General features: G+C 42.5%; 2 protein-coding genes across 5 annotated transcripts in view; both read right to left on the minus strand.

The window, feature by feature from the left end:
• The window catches only part of tfe3a (transcription factor binding to IGHM enhancer 3a), a 21,133-nt gene extending 17,792 nt beyond the window's left edge, over positions 1 to 3,341 (minus strand). The window contains exon 1 of the mRNA XM_088081535.1: positions 3,014 to 3,341. Coding sequence (XP_087937661.1) covers positions 3,014 to 3,144 — 131 coding nt within the window. The 5' untranslated portion in view covers positions 3,145 to 3,341. The remainder of the gene's footprint in view (positions 1 to 3,013) is intronic.
• Positions 3,342 to 6,603: 3,262 nt separating this feature from the next.
• The window catches only part of fgd1 (FYVE, RhoGEF and PH domain containing 1), a 29,785-nt gene continuing 16,388 nt past the window's right edge, over positions 6,604 to 20,000 (minus strand). For all 4 annotated transcript variants that reach the window (XM_088081532.1, XM_088081530.1, XM_088081534.1 and 1 more), the window contains 14 exons: positions 19,365 to 19,454; positions 18,923 to 19,071; positions 18,676 to 18,832; positions 18,151 to 18,289; positions 17,835 to 17,893; positions 17,543 to 17,689; positions 17,237 to 17,329; positions 17,061 to 17,140; positions 16,703 to 16,733; positions 16,470 to 16,571; positions 15,940 to 16,068; positions 14,871 to 15,029; positions 13,018 to 13,164; positions 6,604 to 12,369 (listed from right to left, as the gene is read on the minus strand). In XM_088081532.1, coding sequence (XP_087937658.1) covers positions 12,094 to 12,369; positions 13,018 to 13,164; positions 14,871 to 15,029; positions 15,940 to 16,068; positions 16,470 to 16,571; positions 16,703 to 16,733; positions 17,061 to 17,140; positions 17,237 to 17,329; positions 17,543 to 17,689; positions 17,835 to 17,893; positions 18,151 to 18,289; positions 18,676 to 18,832; positions 18,923 to 19,071; positions 19,365 to 19,454 — 1,758 coding nt within the window. In that variant the 3' untranslated portion in view covers positions 6,604 to 12,093. The remainder of the gene's footprint in view (positions 12,370 to 13,017; positions 13,165 to 14,870; positions 15,030 to 15,939; positions 16,069 to 16,469; positions 16,572 to 16,702; positions 16,734 to 17,060; positions 17,141 to 17,236; positions 17,330 to 17,542; positions 17,690 to 17,834; positions 17,894 to 18,150; positions 18,290 to 18,675; positions 18,833 to 18,922; positions 19,072 to 19,364; positions 19,455 to 20,000) is intronic.

The raw sequence follows: 20,000 nt of genomic DNA on the forward strand, positions 1-20,000 counted from the left end.
GTGTGTATATGTATGTGTATATGAGTGTGTATATGAGTGTGTATATGTATGTGTATATGAGTGTGTATATGTATGTGTATGAGTGTGTATATGTATGTGTATATGAGTGTGTATATGTATGTGTATATGAGTGTGTATATGAGTGTGTATATGTATGTGTATATGAGTGTGTATATGAGTGTGTATATGTATGTGTATATGAGTGTGTATATGAGTGTGTATATGAGTGTGTATATGAGTGTGTATATGTATGTGTATATGAGTGTGTATATGAGTGTATATGTATGTGTATATGAGTGTGTATATGAGTGTATATGTATGTGTATATGAGTGTGTATATGCATGTGTATATGAGTGTGTATATGTATGTGTATGAGTGTGTATATGCATGTGTATATGAGTGTGTATATGTATGTGTATATGCATGTGTATATGAGTGTGTATATGTATGTGTATATGAGTGTGTATATGAGTGTGTATATGTATGTGTATATGAGTGTGTATATGTATGTGTATATGAGTGTGTATATGTGTGTGTATATGAGTGTGTATATGAGTGTGTATATGTATGTGTATATGAGTGTGTATATGAGTGTGTATATGTATGTGTATATGAGTGTGTATATGAGTGTATATGTATGTGTATATGAGTGTGTATGAGTGTATATGTATGTGTATATGAGTGTGTATATGCATGTGTATATGAGTGTGTATATGTATGTGTATGAGTGTGTATATGCATGTGTATATGAGTGTGTATATGTATGTGTATGTGCATGTGTATATGAGTGTGTATATGTATGTGTATATGAGTGTGTATATGAGTGTGTATATGTATGTGTATATGAGTGTGTATATGAGTGTATATGTATGTGTATATGAGTGTGTATATGAGTGTATATGTATGTGTATATGAGTGTGTATATGTATGTGTATATGAGTGTATATGTATGTGTATATGAGTGTGTATATGCATGTGTATATGAGTGTGTATATGTATGTGTATGAGTGTGTATATGCATGTGTATATGAGTGTGTATATGTATGTGTATATGCATGTGTATATGAGTGTGTATATGCATGTGTATGAGTGTGTATATGTATGTGTATATGAGTGTGTATATGTATGTGTATATGAGTGTGTATACGTGTGTATATGAATGTGTATATGTGTGTGTATACGTGTGTGTATATGTGTATGTGTATATGAATGTGTATATGTGTGTGTATACGTATGTGTATATGTATGTGTATATGTATGTGAGGGGTTAAATATTATGGGCATGTCAATGCTTGCAAATGGAATTTAGTTTTTGTAACATGTTTTAATCACATATAACATTCACTTTATTCTGCTTATTTGTTGGAACAAACATAACCTTTTGTTTGTTTGTTTGTTTGTTTATTTTATTTTCACGTCTGAAATAAATTTTCATTCAATATTTTTTTGACCTGAACAGTCTGAAGTTAAGTTAAGTTATTTAGTTTCCACAGTGTATTTTAGACTTATTGTAGGAGCTGAGCTGCAAATTCACTGATTACACTCAAATACACAATCTGGACTACATTTAGGACACATGCATCAACACACACACAGTTATCACAACAGGAAGAAGAAAAGAGACTAAAATGAGACAGACACTAAAGGGTTAATAACAAACAATAACAAAAATCTGCAACAAACTGAACACATGCTGCTCTTCATCTCCTTCATCTTCATCTTCATCACCTTCACCTTCATCAAATCCTCCTCCTCACCAGCTCAGATCAGTGACTGTAAATAAACAGCCCTCCTGCTCCTCCTCTTATTTCTCTTCCTCCTCCTCCTGCTCATCACTCCTCTTTCAACACAAACACCGGCACAGAGGCGTCTCTTCAGGCTTGTTATTACTTTTCTTTTCTGCCTCACCGCCCACACAAAATGTGTGGCAGGGTGTGGCGGGGGAACTGGGGGGGGACACTTCAGGACGAGACCGGGCCTGTCACTCTGCCTGTTTGTCTCTCTGGGAAAATCCATGGGAAGACCAGCCGCTCTGTGTGTGTGTGTGTGTGTGTGTGTGTGTGTGTGTGTGTGTGTTGACGTTGGATGACTCATTGCAGCAGGAGGCAAAGAGGATCAGGGGTCAAAGGTCAGACAGAACAACAACAACCTGCAAGACCCAAAAGTTTCAGACCGGCCGCCCTCTTCATCACCATGGAAACACACTCTGGCTGAGTGACTCAGCACTTCAGTTACAACTTAACTCATCTAAACATTAAAGCTTCTTATTTGGGAACCTGAGGAGCACCTCACGCCAAACTCCATTCAAAACTTGGGTGATTTAAAGTTTACTTGCCTCTCAATTGATTTAACAAACGTCCAAAACAAACCTGGAAGTAAAATCTGAATGTTTAGAGAATACATGTGGATTCGGCTCAGATCTCATACACCAAAACCAAACCATTTCAATAAAATTTGTGTGTAAATAACAGATGGTGTTGTTTATCACCTGCACTGAATACTACCAGAATATTAGTCCAATTCGTTCCACTTAAACAAGCCATTTAATGTAAAGTCTCTAATACACACAGTCAGTCATGCCAAACGTCATTCAAAACTTTTTCAATTTAAAATGAATCTTCTTTTGCGCGGATGCGGCGGTATTACAAAGCAACCGAGTGTTTCCTTTATCATCTGTAGGACCCGTTATTCCATTCGGCATTGATCAAAGGAACATAACTCAACTCACTCAAGTGAGAAATTTAACTTTATTAAGCGACTGTCCTGATTCAGCGTCTAAACGAGTTCACCGAAATGAAATATAACTAATTAATCAGAGTTAAGGTAATCCGTTTGGTGTATAATTTATATGCCGATTGGACCAGAAGACACCACAGATCTGACGGGTGTCCTCAGTCACGTTGAACTGGGTGTTTTTGTCCCAGTGAGCTCAGTGGATTTTAAAATACAGATTTCTTGAATGGAGTTTGGTGTTTCAGACATAACGGTGCCTCTCACAACTTCCGGACTCACCGGACCAGGTTGAGAGTCTCAGACGAGTCCAGGATGACGAACACGGTCTGCGGCTGCAGGAGCCCGGCCTCCCGCTGCTCCGGCTCGGCTCCGGTTCGGTTGTGAATCTGGTCCGGGCTGACGGCGGACATTTCTCCGGACACAGAGACGTTTTAACGGAGAGGTACCGAGGAGCGTTATTTCCCAGCAGCCACCGCAGGACCAGAGAGTCGGCGGGATATCACAGCGGCATGTTTCAGTCCGAAAGAGACAGGAGGTCACAGGTTCGAGTCCCGCTCACCGCTGCTGCTCAGAGACACCTGGACAGACACTGGAGCACATACAGACTGAGAGACAGACGGGGAGACAGACGGGGAGACAGTGTCCGCGGAGCCGCTGTGAGCATAGAAACACAGCACACAGATCAGACACTTTCTGCTGCAAATATCCACAATAAAACGAACCCGCCACAATAAGACCAAACCGGAAACCCAACGGTATCTCCAGGCGCTGAGACAAGTATGATTTCGTTGTTTGTTTTTTGAAAGACCTTTAAAAATCACCCCAAATAAATGAAAAAACCCCCAAAATACTAAGATTTTGAGAGAGAAAAATGAAATGCTCAAAAGACAAAAAAATCACATAAAGATTTTAAAGGAAAAAAACTACTAAAAACATGCCTTTTTACAAAAAACTTTAAAAAAAAAACCTACCAGAACTAACTACTGAAAAATATTCAATGAAGAAAAATAGCCAACAATTATATGTATACTACAACACTACATTTACTATTTGACTTACACTGAACTGACGCGTTTCCAGTTTATTTAATAATTATATATTAATAAATCTTGAGTTTTGAGCTGCAGGTGTTTTCTACATGTTCTGGTTCTATGTGTGACTCAACTGCTGGAGGCGGGTCTTACCGCCCGGACCAATCAGCTGCTGCTCTGCTCACCACCAGCCAATCAGAGCGCGGCTGTATCCGCTGACAGCCAATGAGCTGCCGCTGCTCGCGGAGCTCCGTCCGCCGCCATCTTGTTTGTTTTCTTCTGTTACGGGAAGTGAGCGCGCGTGGCGGGGAAATCCGAGGTGACGTCAGCCCCCATCGACTGATCGGCCGAGTTCTGACTGACAGCAGAGCGGACCAATCAGAGGGCAGGAGACAGGCGGGGGGCGGGGTCGTCCGCCTGTTTACATAGTTTCATCAGACTGGAGATAAAAATAACTCATCAAACTGCACGTGACCCCAAAAATACCGCCATAAAGTGATCAATTATCAATCACTAACATTTACTTTACTATTATTATTATTATTATTATTGTTTAAACAGTGGTGATATGTTGAAAACTTTGAGCTTACATCCTGATGACTGATTATTGATTACTGATGATTAAATCTGATGCACTGATGTGTGAGTGATGCCTGAATCTGAGGGACTGTCAGTTATTTATAAGGCGGGGCATGTTTAAGCAGAGGGGAGGGGCTTATGATTTTAAGGCAGAGGACTATTTTCAGAGAAAGTGTCCTCATGGGTTTGGACACATGTCGTCTTTAAACTATTTTTTTCATTTAATTATTGTTTTGCATCTTTTATCTTGCATAAACTTTTTGGTGATTCACTTATTCTTTTTTTAAGTTTTATTTTAATCTGGTGATTTTTAAAACCAAACATTTTGTAGACTTTTCCCTAATTTAACATTTTTCATTACATCCTAATTCCTAACTCTTTTCCTTACATTTTTTTTTGTGTGATTCCTTTTAAGTAAAACATTTAAGGAATTCTCGTTGTCTTTTAAAATGGAGTTAACATTGCTTCTTTAAAAAAAGAAAGAAATTAGTGAGTTTTAAATAAAATATTTTGGCAAGTTTTTCTTTAAAAATGTTGGGCGATTTTTAAAAAACATCCTAGCGTTTTTTTTTTTTTTTCGTTTTAATTTTTGCAATTTTCTATACAATGACTTCTGATGTGGTATATTTGCATGTATACTAGGACTTAAAGAAGGTTTTTTCTCAATATACTCTTCTATAACTTTGTTAGTGTTTGACACACTGTACTGTGACTTTTCTTTCCCGACATACTACAGTATGTTTACTTTCTTTCTTTCTTTTTTTTGACGTGTTATATTGTGATTTTTTTAGTTTTTCGTTCTTTTAGGAGCCCTTTCATTTTTGCTCACATTCCTCTTCTGTATTTTCACCATCACCATCATCACCATGACCATGCCCATCACCATCACCATCATCATCATCACCATCACCATGACCATCATCATCATCATCACTACCACCATCATCATCACCATCATCATCATCATCTTCATCATCATCAACATTTTCATCATCATCATCATCATCATCATCAACATTTTCATCATCATCTTCATCATCACCATCACCATCATCATCATCATCTTCATCATCATCAACATTTTCATCATCATCTTCATCATCACCATCATCATCATCATCATCACCATCATCATCACATCATCATCATCATCTTCATCATCATCAACATTTTCATCATCACCATCATCATCATCTTCATCATCATCAACATTTTCATCATCATCTTCATCATCACCATCATCATCATCATCACCATCATCATCATCATCATCATCATCTTCATCATCATCACCATTATCATCATCATCACCATCATCACCATCATCATCATCATCATCACCATCATCATCATCACCATCATCATCAACTTCATCATCATCACCATCATCATCATCATCATCATCACCATCATCATCATCATCACCATCATCATCATCATCATCATCACCATCATCATCATCATCATCACTACCACCATCATCACCATCATCATCATCATCATCACTACCACCATCATCACCATCATCATCATCATCATCATCATCATCAACATTTTCATCATCTTCATCATCATCACCATCATCATCATCACCATCATCATCATCACCATCATCATCAACTTCATCATCATCACCATCATCATCATCATCACCATCATCACCATCATCATCATCATCATCATCACCATCATCATCTTCATCACCATCATCATCTTCATCACCATCATCATCATCATCATCATCATCATCACCATCATCATCATCATCATCATCATTATCACCATCATCATCACCATCACCATCATCTTCATCATCATCAACATCTTCATCTATGGCGATCTAAAGTTTTGATGTTATGCATTTTCTCACTTGTCTTTAATTTAAATTTTGCATAAATACTCATAAATCAAAAATATCATTGCAGTTGTAAACAAACTTTGTGCACATGAGTTAGTACCTTGAGCTGCGCTTAGCAGTATCAGGATATTAACGTTTATATTTCATGATCAGCTGCACAGACTCTTATGAAACTCGTTCTGCAAAGTCAGATTTAGTAATGATACATAAAGTGGGCGATACTTATTACAATAAATCTACGTTTGTAAACATTTCACTTTTCAAAATTTAAAAACTCAAAATAAATCAGCAGTTTGTCCCACAGAACTCAAATCAATAGAAGTCCCACACACATTTTTAAGAATATGCTAAATCAGTTCTCGTCTATATATAAAAGATAATAGCAAATGTACTATGTGTGCTCAGTTTTTATGTCTTTATTTCATTTATAACCTCATAAACATTTCTCACTGTATTTTCTTACAGAGGGATATGATGGGAAACAGACGGGGACAGGATGGAAGGCAGTGGCCGGCCACTAACCAATAATCTGCAATCAATCAACCAATACTCAATAATCAATAATAACAAGATACTACAACTACAACAGAAAGAGGAATACACGACCATGCTGCTGTTATACACGGAGACAGCGAGAGACGGAGGCTGTTGTCACAGTAACCAGAGTCCAGTGGTTGCTATGGCAGCACTGTGAAGCCAGCAGCTGTGGAGCTCAGTGGTTACCATGGTGCCGCTGTGGAGTGAGTATTGGGAGTCTGGTTGGTTACCCTGGTAACTTGCTTCTGCAGAAACTCAGCGGATACTATGGCAACATGTCAAGAGATAAGAGCTCTGGTCACCAGAGAGCAGAAATACCTAACCTTTCTCAGATTATAGGACGTTTCTTCAATTTTAGGATATTTTTAGAATTTGAGGACATTTCTAGTATTTCAGGACATGAGTGTCTCAGCTGTGTCCTCTGTCGGGGGTGTGGGGGATCCTCCTCTTTTTTTGATCAACAAGCTCTATTTTGATGCTGTTTTATGTCTCTGACACCTTACGGAGACTAAATGGACAAAAAATATTCACAGAGTCAATCACTTTATTTTTAGTGTCAATAAGAAAATGGTCGGGGGCCACCCGCGGCCCTATCAGGGGCCAGATTTGGCCTGCGGGCCTTAAGTTGAGTCTCACTGTCCTGGACATTTGCACATATACCGCAGTGAGCGTGCCACCTGATGCAGCGATTCATCATACAGGAGAGAGCCGGACCTGCATTACAGAGTGTTTTTAACCGTAAAAATTGCAGCTTCTTGTTTACTGTCGTTGTTTAAACGTCTGTCTCTTCCGCTCCAACATGGCGGCGCCGCTGATGTAGAATCCAGCGGCCGGCGAAGCGTTGGTGTGTCTGTATCTGTGGTTACAGACACATCTTTTGGATTGGTTCATGGTTCATCCGTTGGGGTATAAACTGTGGTGAAAATACTGACGGTCTCCATGGTAACAGCAACCAATAACAGTCCATAATAACACGAGTGATGATGAGCTCATACGGGATCAGGACAGAAGTCCAAAACGACAGAAACATAAAAACAGTTTGATTAAAGTGATAAACAAACAGCTGCAGGCTGACGGACGTCAGCTGATTTGGCAAAAGTTGAAGAAAGTTCAGATACTGTGTGTAAGGCAAAATACTGACGAGACCAGAACCGGTCTGACCCGGTCTGACCCGGTCTGACCCGGCTGTCCTGACTGGCTGGACTGGTGCCGACTCTGACTGGTTCAAACTGGCTGTAGATAAACCAGCTGAAGCTGGACTGTGCTGGATGAATCAGACGTTATCTGGATCTGCTAACAGGCTGAACTGGAGACCAGCAGCTGGAAAAAAACCCGGAAAAAATGACACCATCTATCACAGCCAGAAACTGTAAAAACAAAAAGTATTGTTGGATATTTAAATTTCAGACAGTCCTTGAACACATCATTCGACAAACTCCTCCCTCAGAAAAAACAAAAAAAGACAAAACCAAATGGCCAATTTGGCATCTTCTCTTGGCATATTTTTTTCTTTATCATTTTTATGTTTTTAACATTTTGTTTAATTTTTTTTTTAATTAAAATTTGTAATTTTTCTTCTTTAAAAAGTTTTTGTGATTTTTAAAGAAAACATGGTCAGAACCAGTAAGAACCAGTAAAAACCAGTAAGAGCCAGTCAGGATGGGAACGAGTCTGCTAAAGTCTCTGAAACAAAAATAAAATTAAACTCCAGAAGCAAAATAATCTGCAGCCGCTCAACACGGATTTAAAACATTTCCAACACAGAGATAACTGGTGATGATGGGAGCAATAAGGCGGAGTTACTGGCCATTTCCTTCCAGGACGACACACCACCGGAGTCTGCTTTACACGCCAAAAACACGCCAAACACACGCTGCCACAGCCAGAGCCACACACAGGCCGAGCACCATGTGACATGTTAAAAGAACAGCTTAGCCTAGCTTAGCATAAAGACTGGAAGCCGGGGGAAACTTGTAGCCTAGCTTAGCATGAAATCTCAGAGAAGGGGAAAGTGCTAGCTTGGCTTAGCATTACCTTGTGGCCTAGCTTAGCTTTAAGATGGGAGAGAGTTTCATGTTTCCTTTGAGCTTCACCCTGTAAGCCGTCTGATTGGCTCTGGCCGTGTGGAGCGACAGCGAGCGTCAACTTTTAACCTTTACGTAGTCACATGACCAGGAAGGTCAAAGGAGAATAAATTATATTTACACATTTTTTAACTCTTTGTTTTCTTCTTGCATCAACTTGCATCAAGCAAACATCAAACACAACCTCGACTCATAAACACAGAAACATCAGTTCATCAGATAATTTCATCAGAATAACAATAATAATAATAATAATAATAATAATAGTAGTAGTAATAATAATATTCATCATCATATTTTCACTATCAAAACACTTTGTCCAAAAGCTGTTTATAGAGACAGAAATACTGGACCACATGTTAAAAACAACTCAAGTCTCTTCTGTCGGGTTCAGATCGGCTCCGTCTAATCTCTGGATGGAAACGCAACGAGTCCGTCTGACTGCACAAAGGGTCGCAGTCCAGTCTGCGTCCTCTTCATGTGTCCGTCCATCTTAAAAACTCTCTCTTAGACTTTGTACAACCAACTCAAAAATTCACCTTCACCATCATCAGCTGGGCTGACAGGCTGACATCATCAGCATCCTACAGAAACCTCACGGGGGGGGGGGGGCTTTTTCGTCTACATGATTTAACAAACAGAGGTCTTCAAATGTCCAAAACATTTGGACCCCCAGTCCACTGAGATAGTTCAGACTGGGATCAGCTAACTCTGACTGGGATCAGATAGTTCTGACCGGGATCAGATAGTTCTGACCGGGATCAGATAGTTCTGACCGGGATCAGATAGTTCTGACCGGGATGAGATAGTTCTGACCGGGATCAGATAGTTCTGACCGGGATCAGATAACTCTGACTGGGATCAGATAGTTCTGACCGGGATGAGATAGTTCTGACCGGGATCTGCTAACTCTGACTGGGATCAGATAGTTCTGACCGGGATCAGATAACTCTGACTGGGATCAGATAGTTCTGACCGGGATCAGATAACTCTGACTGGGATCAGATAGTTCTGACCGGGATCAGATAACTCTGACTGGGATCAGATAGTTCTGACCAGGATCAGCTGACTCTCGCTGGATATTTAAGTATTACTGAAATTACTGTTAAAGAGTTAAAATGACACTAAATTCAATCATAATTTTGACTTTGGGATTCACAGTTCCAGAGGTTTGTTCAAAATATTAAGAAACTAAATTTGAGTTTTTGAGTCACAACATTGAGACAGGAGTCAAACATTTATCTTTTAAATAATTTCTTGTTAATTTAGGACGTTTCAGGCTGAAGATGCAGTTTGAATCTGAGAACTAAACCTGGACATTTCGTAAATAAAAGAAGGTGAGATTTCTGCAGGACGGCAATGAACCGCCTCAGTGATTTTATAAAAACCTGCAGCACCTGATTCTCCCAGCAGAGGGCAGAGAGGCCTCGGAGCAGAGGCTGCTGGGAAACGTCGTTTACCTCCAGATGGGCGATTTGATTGGCAGGTTTGGAAATGACGCTGCAGCAGCAGGAGTTTTATTCTTCAGGGGAAATTTAGGGTTAAAAATGTCTTCTAAGTGCATTTAAAGAGGAAAAGTTCGTCTTTTCTTTTTCTTTCTGTTCAAAAGCTTAAATTGAAAATTGCTTTCTTGACAAGAAATATTATCCTTGAGAAACCAGGCAGAATCTGTTCAGAGGGGCGTTTTGGTCCACTTTGACTCCATCATGTGTTCACGTTTATCCTCATTCAGTCGTGTTTTCATAGAGATTCATGAAGAGGGCCGAAGTCTTCACCTCAGCAGGCGGGTTTCCATCACAGATCTGATCCAAACTGCATTGACATTTAGTAAATGTGTATAAATCTCAACGTGGAGCTGACTGTGTTTCCACTGAGTGATGTCATGTGACTTCTCCTCTGACAATAACATCCCAGTAACCATGGCGACGGATGTTCAAAACATCAGCAGCTTTATTTCTATTGCAGCCACCGCACTCGCCGCCATTATTTCCAATCCAAGGCCACGCAGGCGTGTTATGGAGCCGTGATGGAAAGGCGAGCTCCTTATACGTGGGAGCGGCATCATGTGACCTCACAGCGTCATGTGACCTCACAGCATCATGTGACCTAGAAAAGCCAAAAAAGTGTTTCCACTGCAGTTTGGACAAATATGGCTTTTTATAGTCGCCTAAAGTACCACCTCATGCCAGAGGAAAAACTTTTGTGAAAAATGGGAATTTTTTTCCAAATTGATGTTTCCATTAGATGTATTTAATATTTGCAGTTGGTGCAGTTTCGAGTTAATGGAAACCCACCTTGTTTGTTTGTGTCTGAGGATGGTGACGTCAAACTGTCTTTGACAGCAGGGAGCTGGACAGATGTCAGCTGTGTACAGCAAATATTCAGAGGTTGGGGAAACAGCTTCAGGTGAATTCTGCAGCGTCAGACTGAAAAACTCTGCAGGATGTTTGATTTCTGTGAATGTTTTCAGAGAGACGGAGTCTTCACAGTCGCTGGATGTTTTTATAACGTCACATCGTCTGTTCTTCTGTTCGTGTCTCTTCATCATCGCGTGTTTGGATCTTGTGCTGCCTTTCACGACTTCCACAGAAAACAGAGATCGTAATCTCAGTGGGACCGGTCCGGCTAAAAGAAACAAAAAAATATCGTGTCCAACAATCCTGCATCTGAGCGCTGGTGATGGACGTAAACCAGCAGGTGCAGAATTGTCCCGTACGAGTGTCTGAGACTCAGCCGGCTCACTGCAGAAAGCTGAAAAAGTGTTTTTGTGTGTTCACTCTGAGATAGATAAAAGTGTGTGTGTGTGTGTGTGTGTGTGTGTGTGTGTGAGAGAGAGATGCCGGCTGCTCTCAGATCAGATCTCAGATTTAGATTTAAAGGTAAAGACGTGATGGCGCTCGCTGACAGCGAGGCGTCCTGCTGACAAAATGTGCTTCATGTTCCAGGAAACGTCCAATCAGAGAGCTTCTTTACATGATACATCTCTGATTTCACAGCTCTAGGTGGACGCGTCTCTATGGTGACGGCAGCTGAGGCTTATGGGTACTGTAGTGTTTCAGACCAAACTGAAGGGAGAAAAAGCAGTGTGTCCTGTGAGGATTTACTGTGGGAGAAGAAGCTCCGCCCACCTTGCTGCGTGACGACACAGGTTAAAAAAACAAAAAACATCATGCAGTGTGCGTGTGTGTTAAATATCTGTGTGTACTGGTTTTAATGGTTTCCCATAAGGATTATTGATCTTCATGGTCCGTCCGTCCTTGTCCAATAGAATCACGTGTTCTCTCCCTCAGCTGCAGCCAGTAGCTCCTCCCCCTCCTCCTCCAGACTCTCCACGATTGGACGGTGGACCTGAGGCTCCTCCCCTCTCCCGGCCCGCAGCAGGACGTCCATCCATCGCCGCTGCAGTTCCTCCCCCTCTGCGCTGAAGAACAGGGTCAGGTGACTCTGGGAGATCTTGAAGGCGTGGCGTCGCTCCAGGCGGTCACATGACTCTGGGAGGGAGACCTCGAAGCCAATCAGAGGCACGCTGCGCTGCGCCTTCACGTCCTGGAGGAAGTCAGAACAGTCTGTCACTGTCTCAGAGAGCATCATGAGTATTATACCAAAAACCAAAGACGCTGATTGGCTGGTTTGTGGTTGTGAGTCAGTCTAACAACCAATCACACATTAAGTTTCAACCAATCACACGTTTAGTTTCACAGGACGAGAACCGTCTCAGAAAATATTGATCTTTATTTTGGTATCACCAAATTATCATTATGAGTATCAGTCAGCCTTAAAGGCAGCAAAAGAGAACGTTTTTTTAGTTACACAGACTAAAACCATTTTTAACCCTTTAACACCTTTACTGACATCAGTTTTCCGTGTCCCGGCCTGAACACGTGTGCGTGTCTAAACTGAGCTTCAGTCATATATACTGTCTCTGTGGGGTTTTTGTGGGATCTGTTTGTGGCATGTTAATGGTTTGTGATGTGTCGGTAATATGGCACATCTTGTGTGTTGTTTTAATGTTATAAATGTGATTTTAAAAAATCAAAAAGATTTTTAAAAAAGTACTTCCTGTTGGATTGGCGAGTGTAACGGGGGCAGCTGCTCCAGTGATGGATGGCGTGATAATGTAGCTGTATATTTTAGCTATAATTGTTGTATATTATATGATATATATTTGATTTATGATGTATATGAGTGATTTACCTGCGGCGCCCCGTAGATGTACAGCACCAGCGGCTCGTTCTCAGGGATGACGAACCACGCCTTCTGCCAGCCCCGCCCACTTCCTTTCTCCATGTGGTGAAGAAAACTACAAATCACACTGTTTTCTGCTGCCAGGGAGGCCTGTTTCTATGGTAACCAGACACAGAGAGGAGGAGAGCGTCAGGTCGCAGTGTCCTCACATGAGGACCTCACATTTTCTGTGGACACTTTTTTGAACGATCTGGTGGCAGCAAACGCACAAAACATTGATCCGTGTAAACACGTGACGGACACCGAAGTGGACAAAATGACGTCTGCAGTTTGATGTCAACGCCACATTCGACCAGTTTCAGCAAAAATAACGCGCTAAGACGCTGTTTATTCGGGAGCTGGTTTGAGGACACTGAGACTTTATTATTGTTTCCTCTGAGACAATAATTCATGCAGCGTTACAGAACCAGTCGATTCGGATTTCAAATATGTTGCATTATTTGCAGTTTAGCTGTTTTTACTACAATTTTCAGGCACTGAAATAAACTGTTTTATACCTTATTACACACTTGTGAGTACTTGTACTCTTGTTGCATAGACTGGATAGACGGACCTTGTTGGGAGCCGACAGGACACAAGCCTGATGCAAATTCAAAAAATGCTCTGCAGGAATTGAATGATGCCACCAGCAGCAACATCACCAAAGAACCAGATGAATTTACATAACAGCTGCTGATTTTTATCAATTCATCCTTCAACTGCAAAGACGTAGCAGGATCAAGGACAAATGTTATTTCATTTTCTAAACTTTATTTAAAAAATAAAGAATAAATCTACCTTAGTGACAGTTTGTCTCATTTTAGTCTCTTTTCTTCTTCCTGTTGTGATAACTGTGTGTGTGTTGATGCATGTGTCCTAAATGTAGTCCAGATTGTGTATTTGAGTGTAATCAGTGAATTTGCAGCTCAGCTCCTACAATAAGTCTAAAATACACTGTGGAAACTAAATAGTTACATTCAGACTGTTCAGGTCCAAAAATGCTCCATTGAAACCCATTCAAACTGACATTTTTGATCCCACAGCCATCAGAGCAGAAAAACAGGACTTGTATTATTTCTGGGTGTCATTCTGGGCTTTTGACTCTGAATTTGTCATTTTGACTATTTTCCACCTGATGAGGTCATTTTGACCATATTTGGCATATGGAGGAAATACATGCTATTTCCACTAGGTGACCTGTCACAGTCAATGTAGCTGCTGATCACTGACATATCCCAGACTGTCAGCAGCTACACTCACACACTGACATATCCCAGACTGTCAGCAGCTACACTCACACACTGACATATCCCAGACTGTCAGCAGCTACACTCACACACTGACATATCCCAGACTGTCAGCAGCTACACTCACACACTGACATATCCCAGACTGTCAGCAGCTACACTCACACACTGAGGAGGAGGACACTCAGCATCATTCTCTTCTAAAAACATAATAGCATCATGGCAAAAATCTGGCATTTAAAGGGTTAAAATTCTCAAAAATGATAATGAATATTTGATTTTTATGATTAGGAATGATGTTGGTTAAAAAATAAACTCAATGAAAGTAGAAAATCATATAATTGTATATTATTATAATATTTTTATAGCCTAATTCTGAAAAGTGTGTGTGGTATTAAAGCAGGCCCTTCGGGGTTAAAAATAAACAACATTTTTTTTTAACTTCTCACTGTTCACAGGCGATGCTGAGCGTTTGATACTCATCAGGTCACACTGAGCTCGCTGTGCGGAGAAAAAGGATTTTCTCTGGTTAGAAAGATCTGGACAGGTCCTGTGGTTTTTGGTCGTCACACTGACCTCCAGGATGGAGCGCCTCCTCTGGCTGCTGCTGCTCAGCGCGGCGGGCGACGGCGTCGCTCCCACCAGCATGGCGTAGCAGTCCACACACACTCGGTTGGTGCGGTTGTTGTCGTACGAAAGGCGAGCACGAAACTCTGAACATTTCCCACAAACCACCTGGAGTCAACACACTGTCAGTCACACGTCTGCAGTTTCCACAAATACAACAAGTATTCAGATCCTTTACTGCAGTAAAAGTACTCACAACATACTCCATTACAAGTAAAAGTCCCGCAGTCAAAACCTACCTGTAGTAAATGTACGTGTAAGCAAAAAGTAAAAGTCTGAGCAAAATGTTTCTGACGTTTCAGCTCGTGTTCATTTTAACTCCTTTATATCCTGCTGAGGAGGTTAACCCTTTGAAGATCAGAAAATTCACATGACTTCATTTGAAAACATGGGAAGAAGGCAATAAGAAACGCAGGAAGAAATGACCCGAAAATTTGCAAAAAATACAAGAAATACAGTTGAAAACCAGCAAAAAGAACAAGAAATACACATAACAAATTAGCAAAAAAATTTAAAAGTACAAGAACTATATCCAAACATTAGCAAAAAAACAACAGTAAAATGTAAAAGAAATAAAGAACGTTAGCAAATAAATAAGAGAAAAAAGCAAAACAGAAACAAACAGAAAAATTACTTGAAAAATGTGTTAAATATAATTATGTCAAATATTTTCAATATTTCATTAAGATAATTACAGTTAAAGTTATTTTTGGCTTTTAATATTTTTTTCTAAATCTACCAGTTTCTTGACATTTGCCAAACATTTCTCACCAAGTTGCCCATTTCCTCTTTCCCATGTTTTTATTGATTTAAATAATTGGGTTTTTTTTTGTTTGGGTTTTTCCTTTATTACAGAGAGGACAGACGGGGGACAGAGGGGACGACCTGCAGCAAAGGGCAGCAGGCTGAGGACACACAGGCTTCAAAGGGTTAAAACACTCGTGACGGGAGGAGTGCCGTGATGTCATCAGTGATTAATATAAGTTTTGATGTTGTTATTGATCTCAGGTGAACGTACGTGTCCGCAGGCTTTGCAGTGATGTCGTCTCTTGGTGATGGAGTTGAAGGGCTCCTGACACTTCATGCACAGAGTCACCTCCTTCTCTCTGATCGGAGTCGGAGCTCGTTTCCCCAACTCCACACAGCTCTGAGACACACGGACGGACAGAGGGACAGAGGGACAGACAGACGGAGGACATTGAGAGTCAGCGGCGTCTCTAGGATTTCAGGACACTGGGGGCTGAGGGACGTCTGTACAGACCTCTGTAGGAGGGAGAAGACCTGTTTTCCTTCAGATTTTTTGTGGTTTTTCTTTTGATTTCTAAATTAAAACCAAAGCGGCCCTTTTTCTTCATTTCTTTGGTGATTAAAATGTGGCTTTTTTCTTTTTAAAAATTGTATTTTTAAATACATTTTTCTTTTAAAGTTTTTGGTGTTTTCTTTCCTTTTTTGTTGATTTTTAAGAAAAATTCAGCCCCCCCTCCCTCCTCTGACAGATACAGAACGGTCCCTTAGGCCTGTCCTTCATTTTGAGCATGAACATGTTACCGGGGAGTGCGGCGGCGTGGACTCGTCGTCTCGCAGTGAGCAGGTGAGATGTCTGAAGCTGTCCATCGTCTGCTCGTGTCTCTGGATCGTCGCCTGGATGGCCTGAAAACACACACACACACACACACACACACACACACACACACACACACACACACACACACACACACACATTTCAAAATAAAAGCCTGCCTGGACATAGTGACCTGTAGGAACAGGAAGTGAGAGTTTACCTGAATCCAGTCTTTCTTCTCCTCCTCCGTCCTGCAGAGACACAATCAGACAGGAGGACAGTCAGAAGACAGCTGAGCATCCATCTGTCTCTGTGTCTCTCTATGTCTCTATGTGTCTGTCTCTGTGTGTCTGTGTCTGTTTCCATCTCTGTGTCTATGTCTCTGTCTCAGTCTGTCTCTTTGTCCCTGTGTCTCAGTGTCTTTGACTCTCAGTGCCTCTGTCTCAGTGTCTTAGTGTCCCAGTGTCTCTGTCTCAGTGTCTCAGTGTCTCTATCTCTGTGTCTCTGTGTCTCTGTGTCTCTGTGCCTATGTCTCTCTGTCCCAGTGACTCCGTCTCAGTGTCTCAGTGTCTCCGTACCTGGCCTGCAGCTCCAGGGATCTCTGTTTTCCAGACACCAGGAACGTCCTGGGAACTGCAGCACTGCTGGTCTCCTTCAGCTAGACGGAAAGAAAGTTGGACAGACAGAGACAAGTTAACAGGCTTAATCAGGTTCAGGTGTGGTGGGCAGAGTTTATCAGCTGATGACGTCTCACCTCCATCCCGTCCACATCAATACGAGCGCGGACGCCATACTTCTGTCCAATCAGACGCAGCTTGGGGACGCAGTACAGCAGCCTGTCATTAAACTGCAGAGAGACAGACAGACAGAAAGACAGAGAGACAGGTGGATGAACAGTCATCACTCTGACTGTATCAACGACACATCAGGACAGTAACAGAGGAGAGGACGGCCGTGGACAGTAGAAGACAGCAGAAGACAGTAGTGGATAGTAAAAGACAGTAGAAGATGGCAGAAGAAAGTAGAGGACAGCAGAGGACAGAAGAGACCAGTAGAGTACCAGGATGAGGTATCGGTCCTGTGTTGTCCCGTTCTTGTTGGACAGTTTGAGGATGTGTCCTTCTTTGATGAGCTCATTTGTCGGGTTGACGATGTCTTCTTCTCCTCCCAACAACTCGTATACCTTCAACAGCTTCCTCATCCGCTCCTGAGGGACACACAGAGGGACAAACAGACAGAGAGACAGTTCTGAAACTCTGCTCTGTGGACAATTGACCTGGGACATGAAACAGACTCTGAGGACAGTGGAGTGAGGGGACACAGATGAGAGTGATCAGAGGTCAGAGTCTCACCATCTTCCTGATAGCAGCGTTGGAGTGTTCTGCTGCCGTGGCGATCAGCTCCAGAGACTCTGCAGAGACAGAGACATTAGGGACATGTCCTGGTGTACAAACTGTGGACACGCTGCAGGGACACAAACTAACAGGAGTCAAGAATCAACACAGAGATTAAAACTGCATATGAAGTTTGACGAGCTGGACGCTTGTTTTGGTGCAGAGCGCCGATGGTGTCCTCAGCGAGGGACAGTCACCCAGCTGGACATGGTCACTCAGTGGTGTCCCTCCTGTGTGACGGTGCCCTCAATTTGTGTGTGTTTGTCTTACGTACTCTGAGCGTCCCTGTGGTCAGGCGCATCCTCCGGCAGACGGTGTAGATAATCTTTGAGCAGCAGCTCGTATCGAGGGATCCTCTGGACCGGCTCCAACATGTGGTGCTGCAGGGTCAGGTTCCCGCAGCGCTCCTCCCTCTGCAGCACCAGAACATGGATTATCACATGGACACAACCCCAGAACCAGAGAACAGAACCTCAGAACCAGAGAACAGAACCCCAGAACCAGAGAACAGAACCTCAGAACCACAGAACAGAACCACAGAACCAGAGAACAGAACCACAGATCCAGAGAACAGAACCACAGAACCACAGAACCAGAGAACAGAACCACAGAACCAGATAACAGAACCTCAGAACCAGAGAACAGAACCCCAGAACCAGAGAACAGAACCTCAGAACCCCAGAACCAGAGAACAGAACCCCAGAACCAGAGAACAGAACCTCAGAACCCCAGAACCAGAGAAGAGAACCACAGAACCACAGAACCAGAGAACCACAGAACCACAGAGCACACACGGTACCTGGATCTCCTGGATGATGGCCTTGAACTGAGCTGATCTCTCCATCCAGGTGTTGACCAGCTCCATGGCTCGGTCAAAGTTCTTCACGTACTCGCCGTACATCTTCAGGAAGGGAGCCAGCTTCTGCAGGATGTCCCCAATCCGCGGGTTCAAGTCCCTGCAGACACAGAAGGAGCATAAAGTCAAGGCGGCTCCTGAGGAGGAGAACCGGCGGAGGAGGAGAACCGGCAGAGGAGGAGGCCCTCACCACTCCTCCATGCGCTTCTGCAGCGCCGGCAGCAGGAACTGCTGGTGGAAACAGTAGATGGAGCAGATGTTGGAGAAGATCCCCTGAACCACGTCGCAGGGGAACGAGGACCGGGACCGCGCCTCCTCCAGGAGCCGGGCGCAGAAAACCTGCAGGAGGAGACGGGAGGCAACAGAGAGACCTGATCAGGTGTTTACAGGCCACAGAGTCCTGGCTTCTGCCAGGAATCCTGAAACAGGTGTCAGACAGGACAGTCCTGATCCTAACCAGCAGACTCCAAAGATCTGATCCTCATAGGGCACTTCCAAGACCATATTAAGAGAATTATCAATAAAATGATAATGTTCATCAGACATGTAAACAGCTCAGTAGGAATATTGTCTTTTTTGTAATGCGGATAAAAACCTGAATATTCTGTGTCAGGACCCTGCGGGTGACTCACCTGGTCCAGCAGGTGGAGCTTAGAGACGTAGGCGATCTCTGTGTGCAGCAGCTCATTGGCAATGTTGAAGACTCTCTGCTGGACAGACAGCTGGACAGAGAGACACAGAGACAGACAGAGAGACAGTGTGAAACAGGAGCTGGACTGTAAACACAGGGAGGTGAGACCACCTCAGTCCAGGTGTCCCCAGCAGGACGATGCTCCACGTTACACCATAAACACTGTTCAGGAATGACCCAACGGACGGACAAGGAGCTCAAGACATCGACGTCAAATTCCACAGATTCCAATCTGACGGAGCATTTGTTCCCCAAAGGTACCCCGATCCATGGTGAGGTCTTCTTGGATCAGACACAGGACCTCTGGGGGTGTCCCCTGGTGGACCCTCTGAGACCGTTCAGTGCGGTCAGGTACCAGTCAGCCCCCTAAATGCTGGATCAGACTAGGATCTGGGGAATCTGGCGGTCCGATCGACGCACTGAGCTCTTTTTCGCTCCTGAACAACTTAAACCTACAAGTACAGAATTTACCTCGGAGAGTTCGAGGAGTAAAAGTATAAAGCAGCAGAACATGAAAGTACTTCAGCGAAATACCTAACATTTGTACTTTGGTAGAGTACCTGAGTAAATGTACTTA

This window comes from Plectropomus leopardus, chromosome 9 (genome assembly GCF_026936395.1).
Source record: "Plectropomus leopardus strain MGB_pleo_1.0 chromosome 9, ASM2693639v1, whole genome shotgun sequence".
Taxonomy (NCBI): Eukaryota; Metazoa; Chordata; class Actinopteri; order Perciformes; family Serranidae; genus Plectropomus; species Plectropomus leopardus.